Genomic DNA, 25,092 nt, shown 5'->3' on the forward strand with positions numbered 1-25,092 from the left:
GGAAAAGCGGCAGGACCTATTTGTGACGATGGAAGACAGACAAGAGGTGTGAAGGAAAACAGGGATGCACTGAGTAGGAGACACACGACTTAAAAAAAATAATTTTAATACGCAAAAGTATACAGAGGGGTAAAAAAAAAAACTGGCCTATAATTCCACAGCACTGGATAACCCTTACTACATATTATTTTATACATATATATGTGTGCATGTGTACATATTTTGTTTATAAAACATTTATATTTTACATAAAATTCATTTTCATGGTCACAATGTTGAAACAAAACAGAAGATACAAAATAAAAAGTGATAGCATTCCTTTTCCCTCTCCCAAAGGCAACCTTTTTTGGTTACGATTTAGTTTTGATGAGATGACAAGAGGATGCTGGCGATCATAAAGCGCTGAATTACTTCTTCAACCAAATCAGAGGGGTTTGGGGTTTGACTGACTTCAACATGTTTATGAAGTCTGGCTGGGAGAAAAAGGGGGCCATCTGAAAACTGGATCCCCAAAACTTTTTTTTTTTTTTTTTTTTTGCTAATTGTAAGGTCAGTTTAACTCCTTCTTATCCTCAGTTTCTCTTCTAGGAGCTGCAGAAGCAGTGTTCCTATCATGGCCTGGCACCACTATTCCAGAATGCTGTTGAAGTGAGGGAACCACTGGCAACCTTGACATGCCTCACTGATAAAGTGCTTTGTATACCCAGGACAGAAGCAAGAGGACAGTTGGCTTCTAGAGTGCTAAACACCCAGAAAATACAATAGGCAATTTACAGTTTTTACCGACTTATAATTTGCTAAGTATTCACAATTTGTTAATAAAAACAGCTACTATTACCACATTGATTCCTTCAATGAATTTTTATTGAGCACCTGCTATATGCCAGACAACTGTGCACTGTGAATACAATGATTAAAAAATAGTAAGCAAAGGCAGACTTCTTGCTTTGGGGAGTTTATGATGCACTTAAGGGGAGCATATATTAATCAAAGAAACATAAATGTAAAATTACAACCATGTTAAGTGCTACAACATAAACATACATGTTTTATATGTATTCTTCTGAAAGTGTATACGGGTTGAGGGCAAATCAGAAGAGTTGTGATTTTTAGAAGATTTTCATTATAAATTCAACTTCGTGGCTTATCAATGAATATTGTATACATAACTTAGTTAAAAATTACATAAACATTATTGCAATTTTAAACTCTAAAGAAGAGATGGGCTCACAAAACTATTTCCATTTGTGCATGTTCTCACATAAATTGTTAATAAATAAAGACTTTGTTTAGGTTCTTATCGTAGATTTGGTATGTAAGCTTTGTTAAGGTGAGAACCAAGGTTTAGGGATATATATTAACAAAGCATATACACACACACACACACACACACACACACATATGAAACTACCTCACTTATTTCTGTTACAGGCTACATCCTCTCTGAACCGTCCTCCAACTTTTAAAATTACACTTCATGTTCCTATTGGATGCATGTGTCCTGTATGTCCACCTCCCCACCCCATTCTTCCTTAGTCCCTGAACCTGGCAGACCGATAAATGGACTATGTGCTGGCATGCTCTGCTACCAAAATATTAACTTTCTGACTTTTTTGAAAGATGAAGTGTCATGGGTGAAGAATACTTAACTATATTATTCAGCAATACTAACAGACAGTATTATGTGCCCTGTGAATATAATACGGTTTGTAAAGCAGAACGCCCCCATTTGCAAGGCCAAGGGGAATTTTTAGGGGGTTATTTGTACACCTTAGGTAAAATTAGGTATTTGCCTAAATTTAAACATAATTACTGATCATCTGCTCTCACAATTGAGGATGTCTGATAAAAGTTGTTCCTGATGTTTGTAAAATTTAAAACATAGTTATATTACACCATAAGCTGCATTTAAAATTCAGGGCCCATTTCTTCCATGTGCCTAAGTCTCCTAAGTTGACAGTTTATTCAGTACTGTGATGGTAGAGAACAACAACAAAAATATGCTGTATCTCCAGCTACTGGGTTAGAATTCTGTCCTTCCTTTCACCTGTCTTCTCTGGATAGGTTCCAAAGCTAGATCCCACTAACCAAAAGGAAGGAGGCAGCAACACTTCCTGCCCAGAATACAGATTCCTAAAAGTTCTCCCTCTGCTGGTTCAAGGAAGATATAAAGAATGCCACTCCCACAACTCTTTAAGTGAGCATTACTTTTGAAAAACCCGCAAATTGGTAGATGCCTTTGGTGTAAATCCTGAAGTTATCCAGAGAATACAAAAAGAGTTACTACCAAAGCTTAGGCTCAAAGTACTCCGGCCCTAGCTACCTGAACTAGTTCTGCCCTTCCTACAATAAATTTTGCCTCTTTTCTCACTCCTTTCAGGTGGCCCCCTCCTAACCTAGAGAGTAAGATTCCAATGCCCTCTGAGGGAGTAAGGTTAGGATTGGGATCTCCTCCTGACTCTTTCCCTAAAACCACTGGTCCTGCCCTAAAGGGAAGCGGAACTAAGTGAACAGGACTGAAAATCAGCACAAATTGGCGTTAAAAATGATGTTCCCTGAATTCCTATAGATAACCTGCTAGAACAGGGAGGGAGTAGTTCTCTGGGAAAACAAATCTCCCTGAAGCTCACTTGGGTTTAAACTCTTCTAAATGGCACCTTTTGAGTTAGTCTATGGTTTCCAAGCAAGAAAACTACATTGAACTCAGGCTTTGTCCTAAAAACCAGGACTAGAAAGGTGACACGGGCAGGATACCCTGATCCTGTACATATTAGTGCTAGGATAAAGATAACGATCCTTATCTCAAAGGAAACAACACAAAACAACTCTGTGACACAATAAGGTAAACTAACTTGTCTAAAATCACAGCAAGGTAAATGACTGAGGCATAGTCAAGGATCTAGCTCTCCCAAATCTGTGCCATTTCCATAACATGATAAAGAGAGGCCAGAATGACTTCTAAATTGACATTAAGAAAAATTAAAAATCCTTCTCAAAGTTGACCTAGGGATTTTATAGTTCTGTACATAAGGAAACGGGAAAAAAAATGGGGGGAGGGGAAATACAGATCAGTAATTTTGTATTATCTTTCAGGAACAGGTGGGTAAATAAGACTCTGAAGGCCCTGTTGAGTCAGGTTATAAACTGCTGACAACAGGGCTATCAAAGAGGAAACTGGGACAGAGATAGAAAATCTGAGGACTGAGCTCCCTAACTCCCAAGAGCAGGAACCTGATTGTCCTAGGGGAGCTCAGTTCCCAGGAGAACCTATGGAGAGTCAACACAAAGGTATATAAAAAGCTTCACAATAGGAAGATGCCAATACCAGACAACTGTTGCCTACTCACTACCCATCCAGGCTGCGCTGGGGCAGACTATATGTCCTAACATTGTGGCATGAAGTAGTTCTGACAAGTGAGGAAAGCATGGTTGGGGGTGTGGTTAGACAATAGGGCAGCAGGGATTCACTGTTCTAGTTTTCCTTTGGAGTTCAAATGTGTGCGATTTCAAAACAAAAATCCAGAAGGAAACATGAGATTAATGCATTTATTCCAAGTAATTAACACATTAAAAATAAAGTTAAACTTGTCCAAGCCAACTCATAAATTCTTTAATCTTTTTAACAAATATACAACCCAAAACATCATACTATGGTGGAAATAAATTGGTGGTAGAGGAGAGGATACATATGGGTTTGTGGAACAGGGAATGAGTTCAATCTCAAGACAAGTTTCAGAGATCTTCTATCCCTTCACAAGAGAAATGGCTGCCAAACAATTTCATACAAAGTGTTATTGGATCACAATACAATGAACAAAGGCCATTTCAAAAATAAAAGTGATCTCTAAAGCATATCTGCTCCTGGCAATGAACCATGAATAAGTCTTACCGATTTGTCGTCTTCTAAAAGCCTGCCTGCCAGATATTCTTCCATGTTTATTTCCAAACAGGTTTGTGGGTTAGCAGGACAATGCATCTCAAGAAAGGTTAATATAGTAAGGGAAGTACAGGAGTTGACATGCCAATTAAGGGGTGTAAACAGTAAACAAAAGAGCTACTCACGCTGCATTTCAAACAATGTTAAGGCAGGCCCATCCAAATGAAAGCCTAAGAGATGAACAATTCTTCCAAGTTTTCCATTTCAGCAAGCTTTCTGGTGTTTCTCCCAGAGATGCATCAACTGCCCAGGAAATTGGGTAAGAATACAACACAGCAATTGGAGAGGTCAGTTGCCTCCATCCTCCCCCACGTTTCAGAAATGGCAGAGTCAAAGCCAAAATACAATCAAAGCACACTATGTGGTGAGCCAGTTAGACATTTGATTTTAATGACAAAGTGGGAGAAAATAAATTGGCCAAAAAAATTAACAGAAAATACATTTTTACAGATATATATATAGAAGTTATCGATTTGTCTGGTGTTTTAAGGGGAAAGGGAAAAGGAAAAGAGGTAAATTTTTTAGCTTCCATGAATATTTACTGTAAGATGCTGACTGCATCTCTTAGTGTAGGTTCCAGATGAGATAGCAAACTAGTCCTGGATCATCTGGGCATCTGATTTCTAGAAGCCAATTTGATTCATTCACAAGTAGCTCTAGGTATTTATTCTTAGTTGTGAACACTGGATTCTGAGTGGTCCTGGATGGCACCAACTGTAGCTTCCTGTTCAGGCATTTCCTGAGGGACCATATTGTCTTCAACTACCTGCTCCTTTGGAGGGGATCTTGACACTGGAGCTTTAACCAAATTCAGAGGGTCGGCACTGTCATCATCTACTTGCAGAATTGCCACCTTTGTGATGGATGCATTCGATACTTCTAGCTGTAATGGCCCCAACTCCAGGGAACTACACTTAGAAGGGTCACCTGGCTCAGAGAGTGGAGAACATAGTTTATCTTTTTGAACTCCAGAGGTCCGTGTGACAAAGTCAACAAGGTCTGGAAGGCAAGGAGATGGCCCAAGGCCTACAGAATTAATTGTTTTTAATTCCAATCTGAGTGACTCTTGTTTGTCTAATTGGGAAGATTCTTGTACTTCCTCAGGCATCATTCCTCCCGCTAACAGGTCAAGGGCCTGATGTGTTCCCTCTAGGCCCCCCAAGCCATGGTCAACATTTTCTTTAAGTCCAGTTTTCAAAATGTTAGGAGAAGGGATCCTAACACTCCTGGGATTAGATGAGTTTCGTTCACCCTCTGTCTCAAAGTCAAGCACCAAGGTTTTGGGAGAATCTAACGGAAACCCAGAAAAAGATGGGATTGGTTCAAAGTCAGTGGGAGTGGAGGAATTACGCCCTACAGGTAATACAGAATTTTCTTCACACACTTTCTGAGACAAGGCAGTTGGGGATCTATGTGCTGGGCTTACTCGAGTACTACAGAGATCAACAGGCATATCCCCCAGATTCCCCAGGGCAGTAAGCTCCTCTACCTTTAAGTCTGTAGCTTCAAAGTCTTCCAGGACTTTGCTTTCTATTGTCACTGTTAACTCTGGATGGACATCTTGTAGCTCCAGTGCTTCTGCTTTTGGTTTCTCTGGGCTCTCCCAGGTCTCTGGCCTCTTCTTGTTTTCATCCCAAACAGCCAACTCATAGATCTTTTTAACTTGAAAGTCTTTTGATCTTTCTCTCTTGAGTTTGAGGCTTCTGTACCTAGAAGTTCTAGAAGCTGATTCTGGAGCTGAATTTCCTAGCCCCTCCTCACTAACAACTGAAACTCCTTGCTCTTGTGAACTACCTGTTAAACACACAGCTGATCTGGGTGGGGACTGAAGCAGCAACTCTGGGGCAGAAATTTTCACAGGTGTATCTTGTGGATTGAGTAAAGACCTAGCTTCTGATAAAAATGAGTCTAATTTTGCTTTTGTGAAAGAGCAAGCCTGAGGACTCAATTTGATCACTACTTTACTTGGAGTTTCACTTCCTGTCATCAATTTATTGGACTGTTCAGCCTCTTTGTCAATCATTAGCAAGTTGGGCTGTTTTACTTCTCCCTCCCACATGTATCTGTTCCCATGGTTCAAATTAGAATCTTCTGTGCTGTGGGGTCCAACGCTGGTACTTGTTCCCTCATCAACTATCCCCTCAGACAGCTCTTTCTCCCTTCCTTTTAGTTCAGTGTTTGTCTCTATCTCACTTTCTCTACAATCCTCAGATTTACGGAGCTCCTGGCTTTCCTTATCCTGGTTAACAGATTCTCTGAGGTGGATTTCTACCAACTTCTGAGATTCTTTGCACTGTATACCTAACAGCTGAGGAGGTGGTTCTACACCAGGTGGTCCTGGCTCTCCCAGGTCAAGCTCACTCTTTTTCTCTGGAGATATATCCCTGCAAGTGTCACTCTGGAAGGAACTAGAGGTCCATATGGCCAATGTGTCTGTCTTTGGGGTAACTGTTTCATAAGGCCTGCTTTGGCACAACCTTGTCAGAGGCTGTAGGAAGCCATAGGTGCTGCCTGTGCTTTTTGGGTCTACATGTTCTACAACTGACCATTTCCCTAGGGCCACCAGAGTTTTTGCAACGGGCTTTTCAGAGTTGCTAACTATAGGAGCAGTGACCAAACCCTCATCTTGATGCAACTCCTCTTGGGATGCACTGCTGTTCAAAGGATAAGTAGAAGAGGTGTCTGAACTTTTGGTTCTAGAGAGGTTGCTATTTTCCCCATTGGCCAATGGACCACCACTTAGCTTAGTCTCAGAGGTACCCTTAGTCTCAGGGCCCCCCTTTCCACCACTACTATAGAATATGTCATACAGGTCCTTAGCATTGGCAGTGGCTAAGCATGAATTTCGCTTCTCTAATTTTTTGGCTTGTTCACTGAACACACTTGAGAGGGGTGGTGGAGGACGTACTAACACAGAGAACAGGGTCTGGTCTCGGTCACTCTCACTCACCCCAGGAGCGGTCTCATCAGAAGGAATGGCAGCTGGCTGTGCTGAGGCCATGATGGCTACAGGCAACACTGGGTTCAAAATGTTAGGACCCACGAAGCCAGGGCTGAGAGTCTGAGATACAACTGGGTTTGATTTTACTGGAGCCAAGATAGCATTTGCTTGAGCAGGAGACGGGGCAGCTGGATGAGGTATAATGGGGGGTGGTGGAGGCGGTGGAGGTGGTGGTGGTGGTGGTGGAAGTATTTGTTCAGGTAAATGAGATGGCTCATTCTTTTCAGCCAACACCACTTTTTCCTCTGGAGACCCTTTTAGAATCACCTCTTCCCCTCCAAATGCTTTGGAGATGATGTCTGGAGGTAAGAGGAGATCAGCTGAAGACTCTTTAACCACTGGCAGAGGTTTAGCAGTGGTTCCAGAGGACTTAATAGACAGAAAGGTGTTAAGAGGGGCTGGCTTGCTCATTGTGGCTGAACATGACTTGCGGAGTACTGTGGATGGGATAGGCAGGTTGGGTCGGATCTTAGTCTGTGTTGAAGTTGTCACAACAGGCATCCAAGGGCTGGTATGTGCAACAACAGTTTTCCCAGAGAGCTTGATTTTGATGGGCTTTGCCTTCCCAGCTTCAGCTTTGCCATCCTCTTTGTCCTTACTACTTTCTACAATCTCTTCTTTAGAAATACTTGGGGTCACCACTGAACTTTTCTCCTCTTCTTTTTCTGGCTTCTTCCAGCTGAATTTCCCAAAAGAAGATGATGTTGGTGATTCCTTCTTTACCTCTTCTTTTAACTGGAGTTTGATGCCAGTGTTCCTTTTATTTTCAGCTTTTTCAGGGGAGTTCCTACCCTCAGAGAGTTGGTCTTCTAATTTCTCAGAGACCTTGTCATCCTCCTTTACTTCTTTCACAGCTTTTGCCTTTTTTTCTTTCTTCTCCTCCTTTGGTTTCTCACTAAGTTTGCGCTTTAGCTCACTCTGCCGTCGCCGTTCTGTCTCTAGGACCACAGCCAAGCCAGCTTGGCGGTCCAGATTCCGCCGCTCCTCATATAATGGGTTTTCATCCACATATTTCTGGGAAGAAAAAAGATAAAGGCTCAAAAACTGGTGAAAATACAAGAGAAAAAAATATTGGCCCTGCCACTGTTAGAATTCATTCAGTAGAAATCCCCAGAAAATCTTCCTCAAGGACATACGGGATGCTATCTGCTGAGCATTTCCCACTAGGATTGAGGAGAACTTAAGAGGTTATATGGAATTTGAAGTGTCAGTGGCTTTTTCTGGCTAGGAAGCCATTTGACAAAGTCAAAATAATTACTTCAGAAAAGTTGGAAACTCCACAGCCTACTACAAAGACCAACCTTGTATTTCTCATTGTGTTGGTGACCCTTCACATGTTGCTCCCCAGAAATTGGATCCCCCAAAAATTCCTCACAGAGCTGGCAATAAAATCCACTGATGGGAACCAGAAATTCAGAGCCTAGAAGAAGTAGAAAAAAGTCAAGGAAATAAGTCGATTCCACCCAGAATGACAGCAACCAATGGAAATCCCACCACCCCTTTGCAGTAAAATAGTTACAGTAAAGAGGGCCTTACCCACTGTGAAGTCAGAAGCAGTATTTAGATGAATCCCAATCGCACAGTCTTTCCAACCTAAGGCTTGAACTACAGTCCTCTAATTCTTCTACCTCTTGGGAACATTAACTGGTTAATTTAGGAGTTTCCTGTGCCAGATTAATTCCTGTTGCTGAGTCTCCTCAAACCCTAACTAGCACTAAGCATCTCAGGAGATATAAAAACTATACTCCCAAATAGTCCATTACCATTTTATGAGGATCTCTCATGCTGGTATTAATTACTGAGGAATCTCTCTTCTGTAGATCTCAAGGATACAGCAGCAGCACTGGCTACTTGTGAAGGTAAGAAATTGAAAAGTTTATGGGCTGGGTGCGGTGGCTCACGCCTGTAATCCTAGCACTTTGGGAGGCAGAGGTGGGCGGATCACGAGGTCAGGAGATCGAGACCATCCTGGCTAACACAGTGAAACCCCGTCTCTACTAAAAATACAAAAAATACAAGACATGGTGGCGGGTGCCTGTAGTCCCAGCTACTCAGGAGGCTGAGGCAGGAGAATGGGGTGAACCTGGGAGGCGGGGCTTGCAGTGAGCAGAGATTGCACCACTGCACTCCAGCCTGGGCAACAGAGCGAGACTCTATCTTAGAAAAAAAAAAAAAAGAAAGAAATTGAAAAGTTTAAAGACAAAGGAAGGTTCTGCTTCTCCATTTACCGCTTAATAACAATGACTCAAAATATTATATAGTTCTTAGTTGAAAAGGCAGTTAAATTACTGCATCTCCTATCCTTTTTAACCTGGATTCCAAATAAGTAAGATTTTGGGTCCATAAGCCAATGACAAAGACAGTTCTATTTTAAGTGACATGTCTATGTTTAACATCTGTTAGTAGTAGATTTTTGGTCATGTGGGTGGAGATCATGGTCTTATAGATCTCTTTATAGTTTCAGGATCTAGTACACTGTTTTGTACACAGAAGGCATTCTTATGGCTTTGTTAAAAGGAATGGCTGTCTCATGCTATGCTGCTTCCTAGCACGTTAGCTCAGGACACCTCTTCCTCAATTGAATGTAAGGAAACCACAAAGGAGGCAAAGAGGAAACATACCTTTTGCAGGAACAGTTATCTTGTCAGTGCGCTTTATGGCATCTTGTTTGGCCTCACTCTGGGTCTTTGAAGCCCAAGGTCTGTTGTAGGGATCCAGTGTCTATTTGTAAGAGGCAGAGGTGCTCACACAACAGCACTAAAAGCTCAATGACCCATTTTTCTCTTTTTTTCCCCCATAATAAGATCAGGGGACCAGAAGCCCCCAGCTACCCACCCCCACCCCCTCTGCCAACTGTTTAAATGGAAATCACCTGTGGAAAAGGTAAACACATGTTAGACCAAGTACCAGAGAAAGGTAAAATGAAACAAAAAAATCAGGTACTCAAGGAATCAAAAGAGGCAGAAACCTCACTTACACTTGTCATGGTGTTTAGTTACAGCCAAGTCCCCTGGACTGAGCCCTGGGGATGGTGTCTCCTTTGTTGGTGTCTCTTGGCTCTTCAGATTGGGGCTCCTGCCCATATGAGAATGTTTCCTTTTCCAGCTTCGCAATGCAGATAGGGGTATAGAAGTTTGAAGAGAGTGACGGTGGGAGTGAAAATAACAGAGAGTAGGATACCTACCTGTGTGTGCTTCTTATTGTGCATATGAGTGAAGAAGTCAAACATGGTCCCACAGATGGTGTTGCAGTCTTTGCACCAGTGATTGCCCGCATCATAATACTCATAAGCAGCAGTGGGCTGATCCAACTGCTTAGTGGCTGACTGGGGGCTTTCCGCAGGCTTGGGGCTCTTAGTACGAAACTTCTCATTGTTTACTTTTGATTCCTAGAGGGCAAAAACTGTACTTACAAGGAATTCAAGGCAATCTAGACTTGTCTTCTCTTTGAAATAGTAAGTGGCCATAATAATAGAAATAGGGCCATATGACCCTATTTCCAATGTTTAAAGCTGCACAAGTTGGGGGGAACCCTAACAGAAGCATGTCTCTAAGACATAGAACTATTTGACTTCATAGTGCTATTACAGCATAAAAAGTAAGTCATAGCGGCAATATATTTACTTACATATCCTAAAATATCTCTAGAAGAACAGCCAAGGTTGTGGAAACATTGGCTGCCTCTGGGGAAGGGAAGTGGAGAACAAGGACGGGCAGTAGTCTCTTTACTGTATACCCTTTAGTAAATGTTGAATGTGTTACCTATGCAACTAAACAGTTAAATTTGAAAATCATGACGACTAGGGAGGGAAGAAAAACCAAAATGGAAAAGGTAATTGACAGGCTAAGTAAAGCAAATGCAGAAAATAGGTGATAGTGAACTCATTACATGCATCCTGGTATGAAAAACTGGAGAGAAGGGTTGGTGTACATAGATAAAGGAGACTATACAACTATACATAGATAAATAAGGTCATCTATGTAGAATGATTTAAAGAAATCTGGGAAAAACATTCCTAACTGCCTAAAATATCACTTTTAGAATTTAACACCTTTAGAGGCCAGGTGCAGTGGCTCACGCCTGAAAGTACATCACTTTGGGAGGTCGAGGTGGGCAGATCACTTGAGGCCAGAAGTTCAAGACAGGCCTGGCCAACATGGTGAAACCCCATCTCTATTAAAAATAGAAAAATTACCCGGGCATAGTGGTGTGCACCTGTAGTCCCAGCTACTCGGGAGGTTGAGGCACAAGAATCACTTGAACCCGGGAGGCGGAGGTTGCAGTAAGGTAAGATTGTGCCACTGCATTCTAGCCTCAGCAACAAGTAAGACCCTGTCTCCAAAAAAAAAAAAAAAATTTTAACACCTTTGAGTAACATGTATCTTTTTTTTAAAACATATCAACTCCTTAATATTAAAATGATCAACAGTAAATATTTAATATAAATTAATTTATTACCAAGTTGGAACAAGGCACTCAGGAAATGAGAATTTTGGTTAATGTTTAGAAGTAAAGCACAGGAAAAAAAGATAATTTTTGCAACTCAGAGGCTAGCTATGAATGGGGTTCTATAGTACACAAGATGAAGGAGCTGGGTACCTAGAATATTGGCTCGTTCAGGGAAAAAGGTAGGACAGGAGGAAAGGGAAACAACTGGGGCTTCAAAGATAACTCTTTCCCTACCTGAATCCCATTCAAGCATCACTAAAGAGATCACACCAGACAGGTAGGGGATGGGAGAGTTCATACACTCCTGGTGGGAGCATTAACTGGCACCATCTTCTAGAAGATAATCTAGGAATACATTACATACCTCAAAATACTGTATACCCTTTAACCCAGCAATTCACTCCTTGATATTTATCCTATGGAAAGTATCATGTCAAACAACAGGTGATTTGATTGGTTAAATTTTGCTTAACCATGCAACAAAAACAACAAAAAATAAGGTTGTTAAAAAATGGTATTAGAGAAGTGTATTTACTGACATGGAAAGATGTTCATGATATACTGAGAAAACTAATAAAATACACTTGAATAATCAACAAAGATATGTAAATAGGCATAGAGCGCTGAATATCACTTTATCCAAAATACTTTCTCTAACCACTCTATACTCCTTATCCTGCTTTCTTTTTTTAGGCACTTATCATTACCTAACATGGACTTATTTATTGTCTGTCTTCTACTATTTAATGAGAATATGAACCTTGTCTATACTGTTCAGTGTGTTATTTCCCATATCTAGACCAGTTCCTGACACTTTATTGGTGACCAATACATATTTGTTAAGTGAATGAATGGACAGAATTAATACCTTGGTGTATGTATTTGGAATAACATACACCAAGGTATTAATAATATCATACACCAAGGTATTACTAACAGTGGTCTTGGCTGGGCCCAGTGGCTCATGCCTGTAATGCCAGCACTTTGGGAGGCTGAGATGGGCAGATCACTTGAGCTTAGGAGTTCGGGACCAGCCTTGGAAACATGGCGAAACCTCAACTCTACAAAAATACAAAAATTAGCCAAGTGTGGTAGTGGTGAGCACCTGTAGTCCCAGCTACTGGGGAGCCTGAGGTGGGAAGAATGCTTGGACCCGAGAGTTGGAGGCTGCAGTGAGCCATGGTCGTGTCACTGCACTCAACCTGAGTGACAGAGTGAGACCCTAGGTCAAAAAAAAAAAAAGTAATAATAATAGTTGTTTCTAGGTAGATGAAATTACAAGTTTGTGTGTGCTTTTCTGAAATGAACAGAAAGGGAAATAAAACCTCAAACCAACTATACGTTTTAAAGAGAGGTAAAGAAATATGAAGGACAGGTAGGAAAGGCTGTGGACATAATATTCCTTACTGCTGAGATGAAAACTGAATTGTAACATATCCCTGTTAGTTTCAGAAACCATGAAGACTCACCCAAATCAAGATGATAGATTATCATGGGGTTGGTATACGAATAGAAATCCAATGTATAAGTCAATTACAAAGGACCAGAGCTTTTAAATTCTTCTCCCATTAAAGGCCCTACCTAGACTCAAGACCCAGGTATAAAAGACTAGTCCTACCTGGTTGAGAAAGAAAACTCTCCTAGGAAGACATGGAAAAAAATAGAGCTTGGGTGATAATACAGAATATATTCTCTTTCCTACCTCTCAACATTAACTGAGGATGTACTATGTGCTAGACATATTGTATGCCATGGGAAACACAAAGATAAAGATTCCTCTTTTATCCTCTCAGGCCAGGTGGGGTAGCTCACACCTGTAATACAAGCACTTTGGGAGGCTGAAGCAGGAGGATCATCACTTGAGCCTAGGAGTTCAAGACCAGCCGGGGATGGGCACAGTGGCTCATGCCTGTAATCCCAGCACTTTGGGAGGCTGGGGCGGGTGGATTAGCTGAGGTCAGGAGTTCGAGACCAGCCTGGCCAGGATAATGAAACCCCATCTCTACTAAAAATACAAAAATTAGTTGGGTGTGGTGGTACACACCTGTAATGCCAGCTACTCGGGAGGCTGAGGCAAGAGAATTGCCCGGGAGACAGAGGATGCACTGAGCCAAGATCACACCACTGTACTCCAGCCTGGCCAACAGAACAAGACTCTGTCTTAAAAAAAAAAAAAAAAAAAAAAAATGGCTGGGCAGGGTGGCTCACGCCTGTAATCCTAGCACTTTGGGAGGCCAGATCACAAGATCAGGAGTTTAAGACTAGCAAGGTCAATATTGTGAAACTCGGCCTCTACTAAAAACACAAAAATTAGCCAGGGGTGGTGGCACGTGCCTGTAATCTCAGCTACTTGGGAGGCGGAGGCAGGAGAATCGCTTGAACCTGGGAGGCGGAGGTTGCAGACTCAACCAAGGTTGAGCCAACATTGTACCACTGCACTCCAGCCTGGGTGACAGAGCAAGACTCCATCTCAAAAAGAAGACCAGCCTGGGCAATATAGCAAGACCCCATCTTTAACAACAAAAAAAGAAGCTCTCGTTTACTGGAGACAGATGTAAGAAGAGTCTTTAAATAAGACAACGAAATAAATTTTACAAAGAACAAATTACAGAGTGCTAAAGAAGGCTGACTAGATCTGGGTGGAATTCTGGAAATTCTTCATGGAGGAGGTGGTATCCAAATTGGGCTTTAATGGGTGAGTGGGGGTGGGAGAAAGATTATTCCAGGCTAATAGGATTATTAATGCAAAACCAGAGAGGTGTAATACCAGATATTGCACACCTGGAAAATTGCACTTTGAGGTGACGCAGTGTAAGATGTAATATAATGTTTCCTGAGCAGTATTCATTACTATATGCCGGGCCCTGGGCTATGTATTGGGAACCATATTGAACAATGGCACATATAAAGTCCCTGGAACTTTTGAACCTTAAAAGCAAATTTGCGGAACACATATAATTATATAATCAGATCTGTCATAAACGCTAAGAAGGAAAATTACGAGATATTATGGGAGTGTATATCAGGCAAATTTAACAGTCTAGGGAATCAGAGAAGGAAGTCAGGGAAGTAATTTAAGATCCAATCTAAAGGATGAATTGGAGTTAGAAGAGCAGATAAGGAAAGAGTTCAATTTGCATGGTAAAGAAAGGGAACAGAAAATGTGAGGTCATGAGAGATGATACATTTGAGGAATGAAAAGGTTAGTAATGCAACTAGTCAGCAAGAGGGAAAGAGGCATGAAATGAGGTTGAGGAAGTAGGCAAGGGATTGAGTATCATGATCACTGGCTATACGTGCAAAAAGAGTTAACACAGCAACATAAGCAAAAACTGATGTGGCTTGGACTTGAATGTCAATGGAGATGGTAAGCTGGATGGAATCAAGATTTACTTTGGAGAGGGACCTGACAGAATTTGTAACTGCGTATGGAGCAGTTAGGGAGAGAAGAGCACTAAGAGTGACTTTTAAGTTGTTGTCATGAAAACTGTTGGACAGTGTGCCATGCATTGAGAATGGATAACAATGGAGGAAGAAAAAGTTGGAAAGAGGCTGAGCACAACCATTAATTTAGTTTAGGACATGCTCAATTTCAAGTGCCTATGAGACAATGAAGTGGAAATGGTGAGTTAGGTTGTTAGACACTCAGAAGACTCATTTGACTAGAACATAAAACTTGCATTTCTCACACGGCATTTTAGCATAGGACTGGATGAAATGGCCTAGAAAGAAAGAGCAAATTATGGAGAACTGGGCAAGGACTAAGCCCTGAGAAACTCAAAAATTTAAAGATTATGTATGAGCAACAGCAAAGGATACTAAGCAGGAGCATCCAATGTACTAGGAGGAAAACAAGTGTGACAGAAGCCAAGGGAAAAGAGTTTTTGTAGGAGAAAGTGATTCTCGGCCTCAAATGCTGCTCATTTGAGAAGTAAAATGTATCTACTGACTTTGGCAACATAGTAGTGACCTAGACAAGAACATAGTTGCTAAATATTAACCCCGCAAAGGGGTATATACAAGTTGTGAGAAGATCAGAAGCCAGACAGGAGTGGGTTAAGGAGTAAATGCTGGAACAAGAATACAGAAGGTCCTGAACACTGAGGATTTGGGATTCTTTGTGGGCAACAAGGAACTGCTGAAATTCTGAAGAGGAGTACCATGCTCTGATCTATACTGTAAGAAAATAATTAACAAGAGTAAGAACAGTTTGAAAACCTAAGTTAAGAAAATGGTTAGAAAACTTCCACAGGAGTCTAAGGGGAAAAAAAAAAGATGACAGAAATGGAAAAGTTGAGTTGTTACCTTGTTGGAGGAGGAGTTTGAGAACGATGACACTTTTTCTGGGCTCTTGGATTTTTCTGCTTTCCCAGGCTTCTCTGTAGGCTCCTTACTATCACTTAAAGACTTCTGGGATTTATCAAAGATGTTAATTCCCAAGATCTGAGCTACTTTGTCCAGTTCAGATTGCTTCTTTTCTGCCTCTTCTGCCTCTTGCCGTAGCTCTGCAATGTCCTTCATAATGTTATCCTGAAGCCGACTCACCTCCACCAGGAGCGGATCTTTGTGGCCATCCTTCTCCCTTCGTTTCTTGCGCAGCATTTCTCCTGAGTAGTCAAATGTCAACAAAAAGAAGCACAGGGAAAATAAGATGAGTCGTTTCTCATTTAGAAGTAGTAATTTGTCAGGGCTTTATGGTTACAAAATCTTTGCCCACAAAAGTTTCTAAGGGCAGCCAGGCGCAGTGACTCACGCCTGTAATCCTAGCACTTTGGGAGGCTGAGGAGGGTAATTGTTTGAGTTCAGGTGCTTGAGATCAGCCTCACTAACATGGTGGAACCCCGTCTATACTGAAAAATACAAAAACTTAGCCAAGTGTGGTGGTGGGCACCTGTAATTCTAGTTACTCAAGAGGCTGAGGCAGGAGAGTTGCTTAAACTCAGGAAGCGGAGGTTGTAGTGAGCCAAGATCACACCATTGCACTCCAGCCTGGGTGACAGTGACAGACTCTATCTCAAAAAACAATTTTTTTTTTCTAAGAGCAAGTAAGACTCTCTTTCCACATGGGTTGGTGTAAGTGAAGCTTCTATGAAGGTAAAGGATGGGTTATGACATTATCTTTTGTATAAAGGTTATAAGGTAAGGATCTATGGACAGGCTTCAGGGGCTCCAAGAACTCCCATAACAGTATATATAATTTTGTGTGTGTCTCTCAAAAACATTAATAAGTGTTGTAACTATGAATCTAGCAGTTGTTCTCTCTTCAGAGAGCTGAAGAATTATTTAGAAGGTAATATATTTGACTTTATCTGATCTAAGGACACTTTAACAATGTCTTCAATGAATTTTAGGTTTTGCCTCTGGTTAACCTTTTTTTTTTTTTTTTTTTTTTGGTAGAGGTGGGGTTTTGTCATGTCATCCAGGCTGGTCTTAAACTCCTGAGCTCAAAGTGATCTGCCCGCTTCAGCCTCTCAAAGTGCTGGAATTACAGGTGTGAGCCACCACACCCTGCTGGCTTATTTAATGTTATCTCCTATTCTAAACTGCAGATCCTCTGGTGTTAATCCTCACAGGAAAAATAACTCAATTTCTCATCCCTAAACAGTCCAAACCCAGACAGAAGCAATTACATCTTCTCCTACTCTCTGCTCTTTCACACTATCAGTATTTAGAAGTCTTGTTATGTTCTTTTCCTCACTGTGTATGTGAATTCCTAAAAGCATAAATAAATGGAATAAAAAGGAAGGCATCAGGGAACATTTTTGTGTGTGTGTGCCAAATTTAAGGAAAGACCAGGCACTGTTGCTCATGCCTGTAATCCCAGTGCTTTGGGAGGCTGACATAGGAGGATCACTTGACTCCAAAAATTCAAGGTTACAGTGAGCTATGACAGCACCATATCACTGCACTCCAGCCTGGGCAACAGAATGAGACCTTGTCTCTTAAAAAAAAAAAAAAAAAAAAGCTGGGCGTGGTGGCTCACACCTATAATCCTAGCACTTTGGGAGGCCGAGGAGGGCGGATCACCTGAGGTCAGAAGTTCGAGACCAACCTGGCCAACAGGGTGAAACCCCGTCTCTACTAAAAACACAAAAATTAGCCGGGCATGGTGGCACGTGCCTGTAATCCCAGCTACTCGGGAGGTTGAGGCAAGAGAATTACTTGAACCTGGAAGGCGGACGTTGCAGTGAGCTGAGATTGCGCCACTGCACTCTAGTCTGGGCAACAGAGCAAGGCTCCATCTCAAAAAAAAAAAAAAGAAAGAACTCAAAAATGATGAAGACATATTGAAAGGATATAGGAACTAACTCACAAGGGGTCTCATTGGCCAGATTTGGAACAATGTGTTCCAAATGCATGAAAATAAATAATGATAATAAAACATTGTAACGTATCAAACGAGGAATCCATGAATTCATACTCATATAAATGGATAAACAAATGGCAGTGAGGGTTAGGAAGTTCCCTCTTATAGTAGAAAGTCAACTAATAAAGGTAGAAGGAATGAGGAAATTTGAAAAATCACTATTTGATACCATCATAGTCCAGACACAGTGCCTCATGCCTGTAATCCTAGCACTTTGGGAGGCCACAGAGCTCAGGAGTTTGAGACCAGCCTTGGAAACATGGCAAAACCTTGTCTCTAGCCAAAAAAAAAAAAAAAAAAAAAAATTAGCCAGGCATGGTGGCTCATGCCTATGGTCTCAGTTACTCAGCAGGATCACCTGAGCCAGCTGCAGTGAGCTAAGATTATGCCACTGCCACTGTACTTCAGCCTGGGTGACACGGCGAGACCCTGTTTCAAAAATTTTTTTTAAATAACTATTATCATAATATCTGGCTCAGGCAAGACTCATCAGTGGATGCTAAAATCAGTGGGTGAAAGTTTGAGGAGTAACTGAATATTTACAAGGTCTCAAAGTATCTCCTCTATAAGATACATATTAATTTAAAAAGATAAAAGAGTAACTTTATAGTGGAGAAATCTGGCAGACACCACTTTAACCAAATAAAGTTAACATTACCAGTAATGGGATAAATCAACACCTGATACAAACTGAGCATCAATTCTGTGATAGTCTTGCCAAAAATGAATAACCTGAATTTAATCATAAGGAAATAGACAAATAAAAAATTAAGGGATATTCTACAAAATATGTGACCTCTTATTTTCCAGAATGTTAATGTTATGGAATACAAAGACTCAGATTAAAGAAGAGTATAAGAACATGAAAACTGAATGTGATAAATAATCTTGCACTTTCTTTTGCTATAAAGGGCATTAATGGGACAATGTAAAATATGAGTAAGATTGGTAGACTGGATAATAGTATTGTATCACTGCTAATATTCTAATTTTGATAAGTGTATTAAGGTTATGTACCTTCTTTGTTGTTAGGAAATACTTAAGTATTTAGGAGTAAAGGAACATCACATCTACAAATTACTTGAAAAAGCTCAGAAAAGGCCAGTGCAGTGACTCACGCCTATAATCTCAGCACTCTGGGAGGCTGAGGCAGGAGGATTGCTTGAGGCCAGGAGTTTGAGACCAGCCTGCACAAAACAGTGAAACTCCATCTCTACTAAAACTACAAAAATTAGCCAGCTGTGGTGGCACATACTTGTAATCCCAGCTACTTGGGAGGCTGAGGATTGAGAATCACTTGAATCCAGGAGGCAGAGGTTGCAGTGAGCCAAGATTGCGCCACTGCACTCCAGCCTGGGCGACAGAGTGAGACTCTTTCTCAAAAAAAAAAAAAAAAAGGTTCAGGAAAAATTACACACACACATACACACACACACACACACATTGAGAGACAGAAAAAAAGATAGAGCAAGTGTATTAAAATGTTAATAATCTGGCAGGGTGTGGTGGCTCATGCCTGTAATCCTAGCACTTTGGGAGGCCGAGGCAGGTGGATCACCTGAAGTGAGGAGTTTGAGACCAGCCTGGCCAACATGGCGAAACCCCATCTTTACTAAAAATACGAAAAAAATTAGCTAGGCACGGTGGTAGGTGCCTGTAATTCCAGCTACTTGGGAAGGTGAGGCAGGAGAATCACTTGAACTTGGGGGACAGAGGTTGCAGTGAGCCGAAATCATGCCACTTCACTCCAGCCTCGGCAAAAGAGCAAAACTTCGTCTCAAATCTTCATCATCATCATCATCATCATCATCACCACCACCACCACCTGGGAGAAGAGTACCTGAGAATTCTTCGCACTATTATTGCAACTTTTTTGTAAGTTTAATTATGTAAAAAAAAAATTTTTTTTAATGAAGTTTCACGTTACTGAACCTGTGTGAGAGGAGAAAATTTGGTTCTCCTACATAAGTTATTACAAAAAGGCAACCACGCAAAGCAGCTGATACCTTGTTGTTTATGAAGCCGCTCTAACTCGGTCCTAAGATAGTACATCTTCTTCTGGCGGGCTTCCCGGTCATTCTTTAGTTTTTCCCTCTCTTCAATAACCTGCAAAATACAAAATGGTAAGAGAGTCCATCTCCTCCAACACTCTCTTTTCTATTTCTCTCTTCCAGAAGCCTTCATGCTAAACATTATCTGAACGTAAGGATCCAAATGCCTGCACACAGGCTCTGACCTTACAGTCAAAGTGATATTTTGTTCTAAGTTCCAGAATAGAACTGTCCATCTTTTCAAAAATTATACTGTCCAGAAAGGTTGTTTTTTTGTTTTTTTGCAGGAAGCATCTAGGGCACTGATAGCAACTATTAGATAGTGGTTCTAAGTTCCAAAGGGAATCATATGTATGTTATATATAGAACCATAAAGGAACTATATATGTTATGGGTAAGGGACGTATTTTATATTATTTATTTATTTTCACTGCTCCTTGGAAAGCAGGGATAACCCATAGGCAGTGTGCCCAGAGTAGCATGTTGTTTAAACCTCACAACATTTTCTCTATTTTGTAGTTACAAAACTGAGGTTATACAAGATTAAGCAGAATACTCAAAGTCACACATTAAGTGTAGATTTACAATCCAGGTATATCTGCCCTAAAGCTCATGATCTTTCAACTATACTACTACCTAATGGAAAAAAGCAAATATGGCTTGTCTATACTATACCAGCATATAATAGCCTGATATGTGTCTATAATAGACCTATGTATTATCAGCACCCTGACTTAAGGACTAGATTTATAAAAGGAAAGAGAAAGTGTATGACCTCCAAACACTGTCTCTGAAGTTTTAAGTTTTGTCTATATTGAGCCTATTTCCGTTTCTCAAAAGACTTTAGTAAAACTAAAGACTGAAGTTAAGTTTCTATTGAACTTAAATACTCTGAAGTGTCTTTTGTCTTCCCAATAATTGGCTAAAACTTTTTAACTGCAAAAAACTGAGACTGGCCCTCTATTTTTTTTTCTTCAGGTCTTTTTTTTTTTTTTTTTTTGAGACGGAATCTTGCTCTGTTGCCCAGGCTGGTGTGCAGTGGCATGATCTCGGCTCACTGCAACCTCCGCCTCCTGGGTTCAAGCAATTCTCCTGCCACAGCCTCCTGAGTAGCTGGGACTCCAGGCACGTGCCACCATGGCTGGCTAATTTTTTGTATTTTTAGTAGAGATGGGGTTTCACCGTGTTAGCCAGGATGGTCTCGATCTCCTGATCTCGTGATCTGCCTGCCTCGGCCTCCCAAAGTGATGGGATTACAGGCATGAGCCACCACGCACGGCCAGGTCTTAACTTTTATGAGCAAACCAAATTATACACATTACATTTTTATGTTTCTAAACAAGTACCTTTACAATTAATAGTATGTGTTAACTCTTCCACTCAAAATTCTATTATGTATTCCTTATCTTGATGTAGTTTTCACCTACTGCTCTAAATTATCAGAATTATTAGAATTATATCTTTACCCCAGTCACTGCTTTCTTCCCACAGCCTGGGAACCCAATGAACCTGGATAATATAAAAAATGATTTTAGAGGCCAGGCACAGTGGCTCATGCCTGTGATCCCAGCAATTCTGGGTGAGGCTGGCAGGGGAGGATCGCTTGAGCCCAGGAGTTCCAAGACCAGCCTGGGCAACACTGAGAAGACTCCATCTCTTATATGTATACATACACATACACACACACACACACACAATTTTTAAAATAAATAACATGTCAAAAATGTTACTGTTACTCCTGGGCTCTAAGATAAACCAGATCAAGCAAAGTTTATTTGTTGGTTTGCTTCAATTATCAAGCAACAACTAATTATTAGCTTTAACTCACATAATCACTACAGGGTAAGAATACAGAATTCACTGGGATCAAACAGGCTTACTGATTCTCCTTCACCAAACCCAATTTTGGTTCCCCACTCCACTATGAAATCATATTGAAGACTTCAAGGCTTCCAGTTCCTATCTACAGTGTTTGAAGACCATTAATTTGGATAGAACTAAACTTAAAAAAGAGAAGTCTGGGCCGGACACGGTAGCTCAAGCCTGTAATTCCAGCACTTTGGGAGGCTGAGGCGGGCGGATCACAAGGTCAGGAGATCAAGACCATCCTGGCTAACATGGTGAAACCCCATCTCTACTAAAAATACAAAAAAATTAGCCGGGTGTGGTGGTGGGCGCCTGTAGTCCCAGCTACTCGGGAAGCTGAGGCAGGAGAAAGACGTGAACCCAGGAGGCGGAGCTTGCAGTGAGCCAAGATCACGCCACTGCACTCCAGCCTGGGGGACAGAGCAAGACTCTGTCTCAAAACAAAAAAAAAAAAAAAAAAAGAGAAGTCTGGCAATCACAATACGTCCCAAGGCCGGACTTTTGTTTAGTCCTAATAAAACGTGTGGGCCGGGCACGGTGGCTCACGTCTGTAACCCCAGCACTTTGGGAGACCAAAGCAGGTGGATCACAAGGTCAGGAGATCAAGACCATCCTGGCTAACAGGGTGAAACCCCGTCTCTACTAAAAATACAAAAAAATTAGCTGGGCGTGGTAGCGGGCGCCTGTATTCCCAGCTACTCGGCAGGCTGAGGCAGGAGAATGGCATGAACCCCGGAGGCAGAGGTTGCAGTGAGATGAGATCACACCACTGCACTCCAGCCTGGGAGACAGAATGAGACTCTGTCTTAAAAAAAAAAAAAAAAAAAGTGTGTGAAAAACTGAGGAATAATATACATTTCTCAGGGTGATGATGGCAGCCTCCAAAGGACTTCAAGTGAAAGAGCCTTACAAATTTTCAACCCCCTCTAAAAAACATACACAAATGTATGGTAAAGTAGAAAACTCAGGCACAGGATGCCCAAAGCTAATATTCACCTTCTGCTTCTGGGAAGCACGGTTCTTCTCATCAGAGATCTTCTCTGGATTATATCTTATCAGTGACGGAATGGACACCTGAACAGGCACTTGGGCCGCAGGAATTGAGCCTCGCACAGACTCTTTCTGCTTAGGCTTATCAGGAGTCACAGTGGGGATCACACGCAGATTGGGACGGCTACGAGTAGCTTGTTTGGTTATTGGCATTATCCTGTGTGGTTCAGGTACAGGGTGGTTTGACGGTTGAGAGGCGGGATACATGGGCCATCTTGAGGCTGCATATGCCATGTAATGCCTATAGGCATCAAAGGAGGCAGGGGGAATGGCAGGTCCCTGGTAATTTGGAGGTATCCGAGCTGCAGCAAACTGAGAGGCCCTTGGCATGTGAAACTGAGATAAAGCAGCAGTGTGTGGAAGTCTAATTGGGGCAGATGGGGCTGATGGCAACATGCACCTGACTGCAACAGATGACTGAAACCCACTACCAACCACCTCTGGTCCTGAAATATGACCCACTGGATGGTCAGACTTTAGGAATGGAGGGCTATTTTTTGTGAGCAGGTAAGGATCCCCAGGAGAAGGTGGGTGGGGATGGGACACCTCTGGAGAGTGGGTATTGCTATGATGTGCCTCCCTGCTCTCCAGTCTGTGGGGATCTGAGGAACGTCGATCAGCTGAGAAGCAGTGGTCAACTGAGGAACAGCGGTCAGCTGAGAAGCGGTGGTCAACTGAGGAACAGCGGTCAGCTGAAAAGTATCGGTCAACTGAGGAACGGCGGTCAGCTGAGGAGCGTAATGACGGCTTCTTGCCATGAAGTCGTTCCTGGGTGCGTGCAGCCAATTGACTAATCTCCGCTACTCCAATATCCAGCCCTATTGTCTTGAGCAAGTCATGGATCTTCGCATATTCTGGATTGGTCTCTTCTAGTGATTCTAGCTTTACAGCTGGAGCTGAAGACGGCAGGGAGCTTGCCTTCTGCCTCGTAACTTCACTCTCAGAGCTCCCAAGGGGCTTTGGTAGAGATTCTGCCTTTAAATCCTCTTCTTCATCCCCATAGAGAAATTTCTCCTCATCTTCAATGTCAGGAAAGCTACGTCGCCTTTTTTCCTGTGTACTAGTAGAATCAGCCAACATGCTCAGAATTCGGGAAAAACCACTGCCATCCTGGCTAGCTCTCTCATGGGGCAGCAGGAAGTCTGTGTGTCGCTCAGGTCCCTCGGCCTTCAAATCTAAATTATCCTTGTGGCATAGAAAACTTCCAAATTTTTCTCTGAGAGGACTGTTGTCTTTGGGAATCCCAGGAAGAGGACCCCATTGGTAGAGGTTTCCCTGAGGTTCCTTCAAGGCAGTCTCTACCATAGTCCCCTTGTTTTCAATCTCTGAGGCAAAAGCAGCAATAGCACCACTTAGTGGAAGGGATGGGTGCCCAGAGTAGAGAGGGTGATCCTGGCTGGAGCTGGTACTGCTGGAAAAACTCTCAAGCTGCAAAGACAAACACAACTGATTTAATCTTATGCAGAATCTCAGAAAATTAGTAACTGAGATAAATTACTTAAATACTTTGGTCTTTCTGAATTAACAGGTGAGATATAAGTATGGATAAAAGGGAGGACAAATATCCTTAGCCAGATTCAAAATGTGAGTCACCTTATCTCCAGATGTTTCTGCTGTTAAGGAGAAACAAGGAAGTGAGGCAATCTGGATGGAATCCTCACCTTTAGCTATGTGTTAAAAGGAAGTTGAATTCAAAAGGATTTTAGAGATCCCCTAGCTTGTTTTCTTTTCTATGGATCCCCAAAAGAAAAAAAAAAAAAAAAAAGAGAGAGCGCTGCTTTGGCTGAAGTGGGGAGAGGAAACTCTGGAACACTAACTCATCAGCATTCCCTTGCTTGCGAACCTTTTCAGAAGCCTTTATCTCCTAAGAGGACAGCTAAAAACTAGTGGTCTTTCCATTAGTGGTCTCACCATCCTTTCACAGGTGACGGAAAAGTATCAAGGCTCAGAATGGTGAGGTGACTTGTCTAAAAATCACAGTAAGTTGGTGGCAGAAGAGGGTCCAAAATCAGAATCACCTGATTTCTAGTTCAGTGTCCTACAACTCATACATCTCGTCTTCTCTCTAAAGAGAGATGAGAAAATTGAGGTCACCTCCTCTCTTTGCCCTTCAAGCTTCATTTCCAACAAACCCATATTCAAAGATTGCCAAAGGATAATCCAATTTAAGGAAAAAACTTATAGTAGATACTCTCCAAAGTATCTATTTATTAATATAAAGCCTAATATACAGCAATATAACCCTCTACTGATGCATTAAAAGGCCTACAGTTTCGTTTGGAGAGTGCTAGAAGGTGTAGCTCACAGTCCTAGAAGGCATAGCTCACAATGTTGGTCCAGCATATATTACAAAGACACCATTAGAAACATA

At 41.7% G+C, this 25,092-nt stretch overlaps 1 protein-coding gene across 6 annotated transcripts in view; it reads right to left on the reverse strand.

The window, feature by feature from the left end:
* ZNF318 (zinc finger protein 318) overlaps nt 1–25,092 on the reverse strand; it is a 59,833-nt gene that overhangs the window by 21,163 nt on the left and 13,578 nt on the right. For 5 of the 6 annotated variants that reach the window (XM_073006005.1, XM_073006003.1, XM_073006002.1 and 2 more), the window contains exons 4-10: nt 22,668–24,149; nt 19,761–19,860; nt 15,693–15,994; nt 10,123–10,326; nt 9,560–9,659; nt 8,240–8,358; nt 6,888–7,952 (exon numbers count right to left, since the gene is read on the reverse strand). In XM_073006005.1, coding sequence (XP_072862106.1) covers nt 6,888–7,952; nt 8,240–8,358; nt 9,560–9,659; nt 10,123–10,326; nt 15,693–15,994; nt 19,761–19,860; nt 22,668–24,149 — 3,372 coding nt within the window. Of the gene's footprint in view, nt 1–3,532; nt 7,953–8,239; nt 8,359–9,559; nt 9,660–10,122; nt 10,327–15,692; nt 15,995–19,760; nt 19,861–22,667; nt 24,150–25,092 lie in introns of those variants that run through there. The other variant, XM_007972487.3, reaches the window with a different exon arrangement.

This window comes from Chlorocebus sabaeus, chromosome 17 (assembly GCF_047675955.1).
Source record: "Chlorocebus sabaeus isolate Y175 chromosome 17, mChlSab1.0.hap1, whole genome shotgun sequence".
Taxonomy (NCBI): Eukaryota; Metazoa; Chordata; class Mammalia; order Primates; family Cercopithecidae; genus Chlorocebus; species Chlorocebus sabaeus.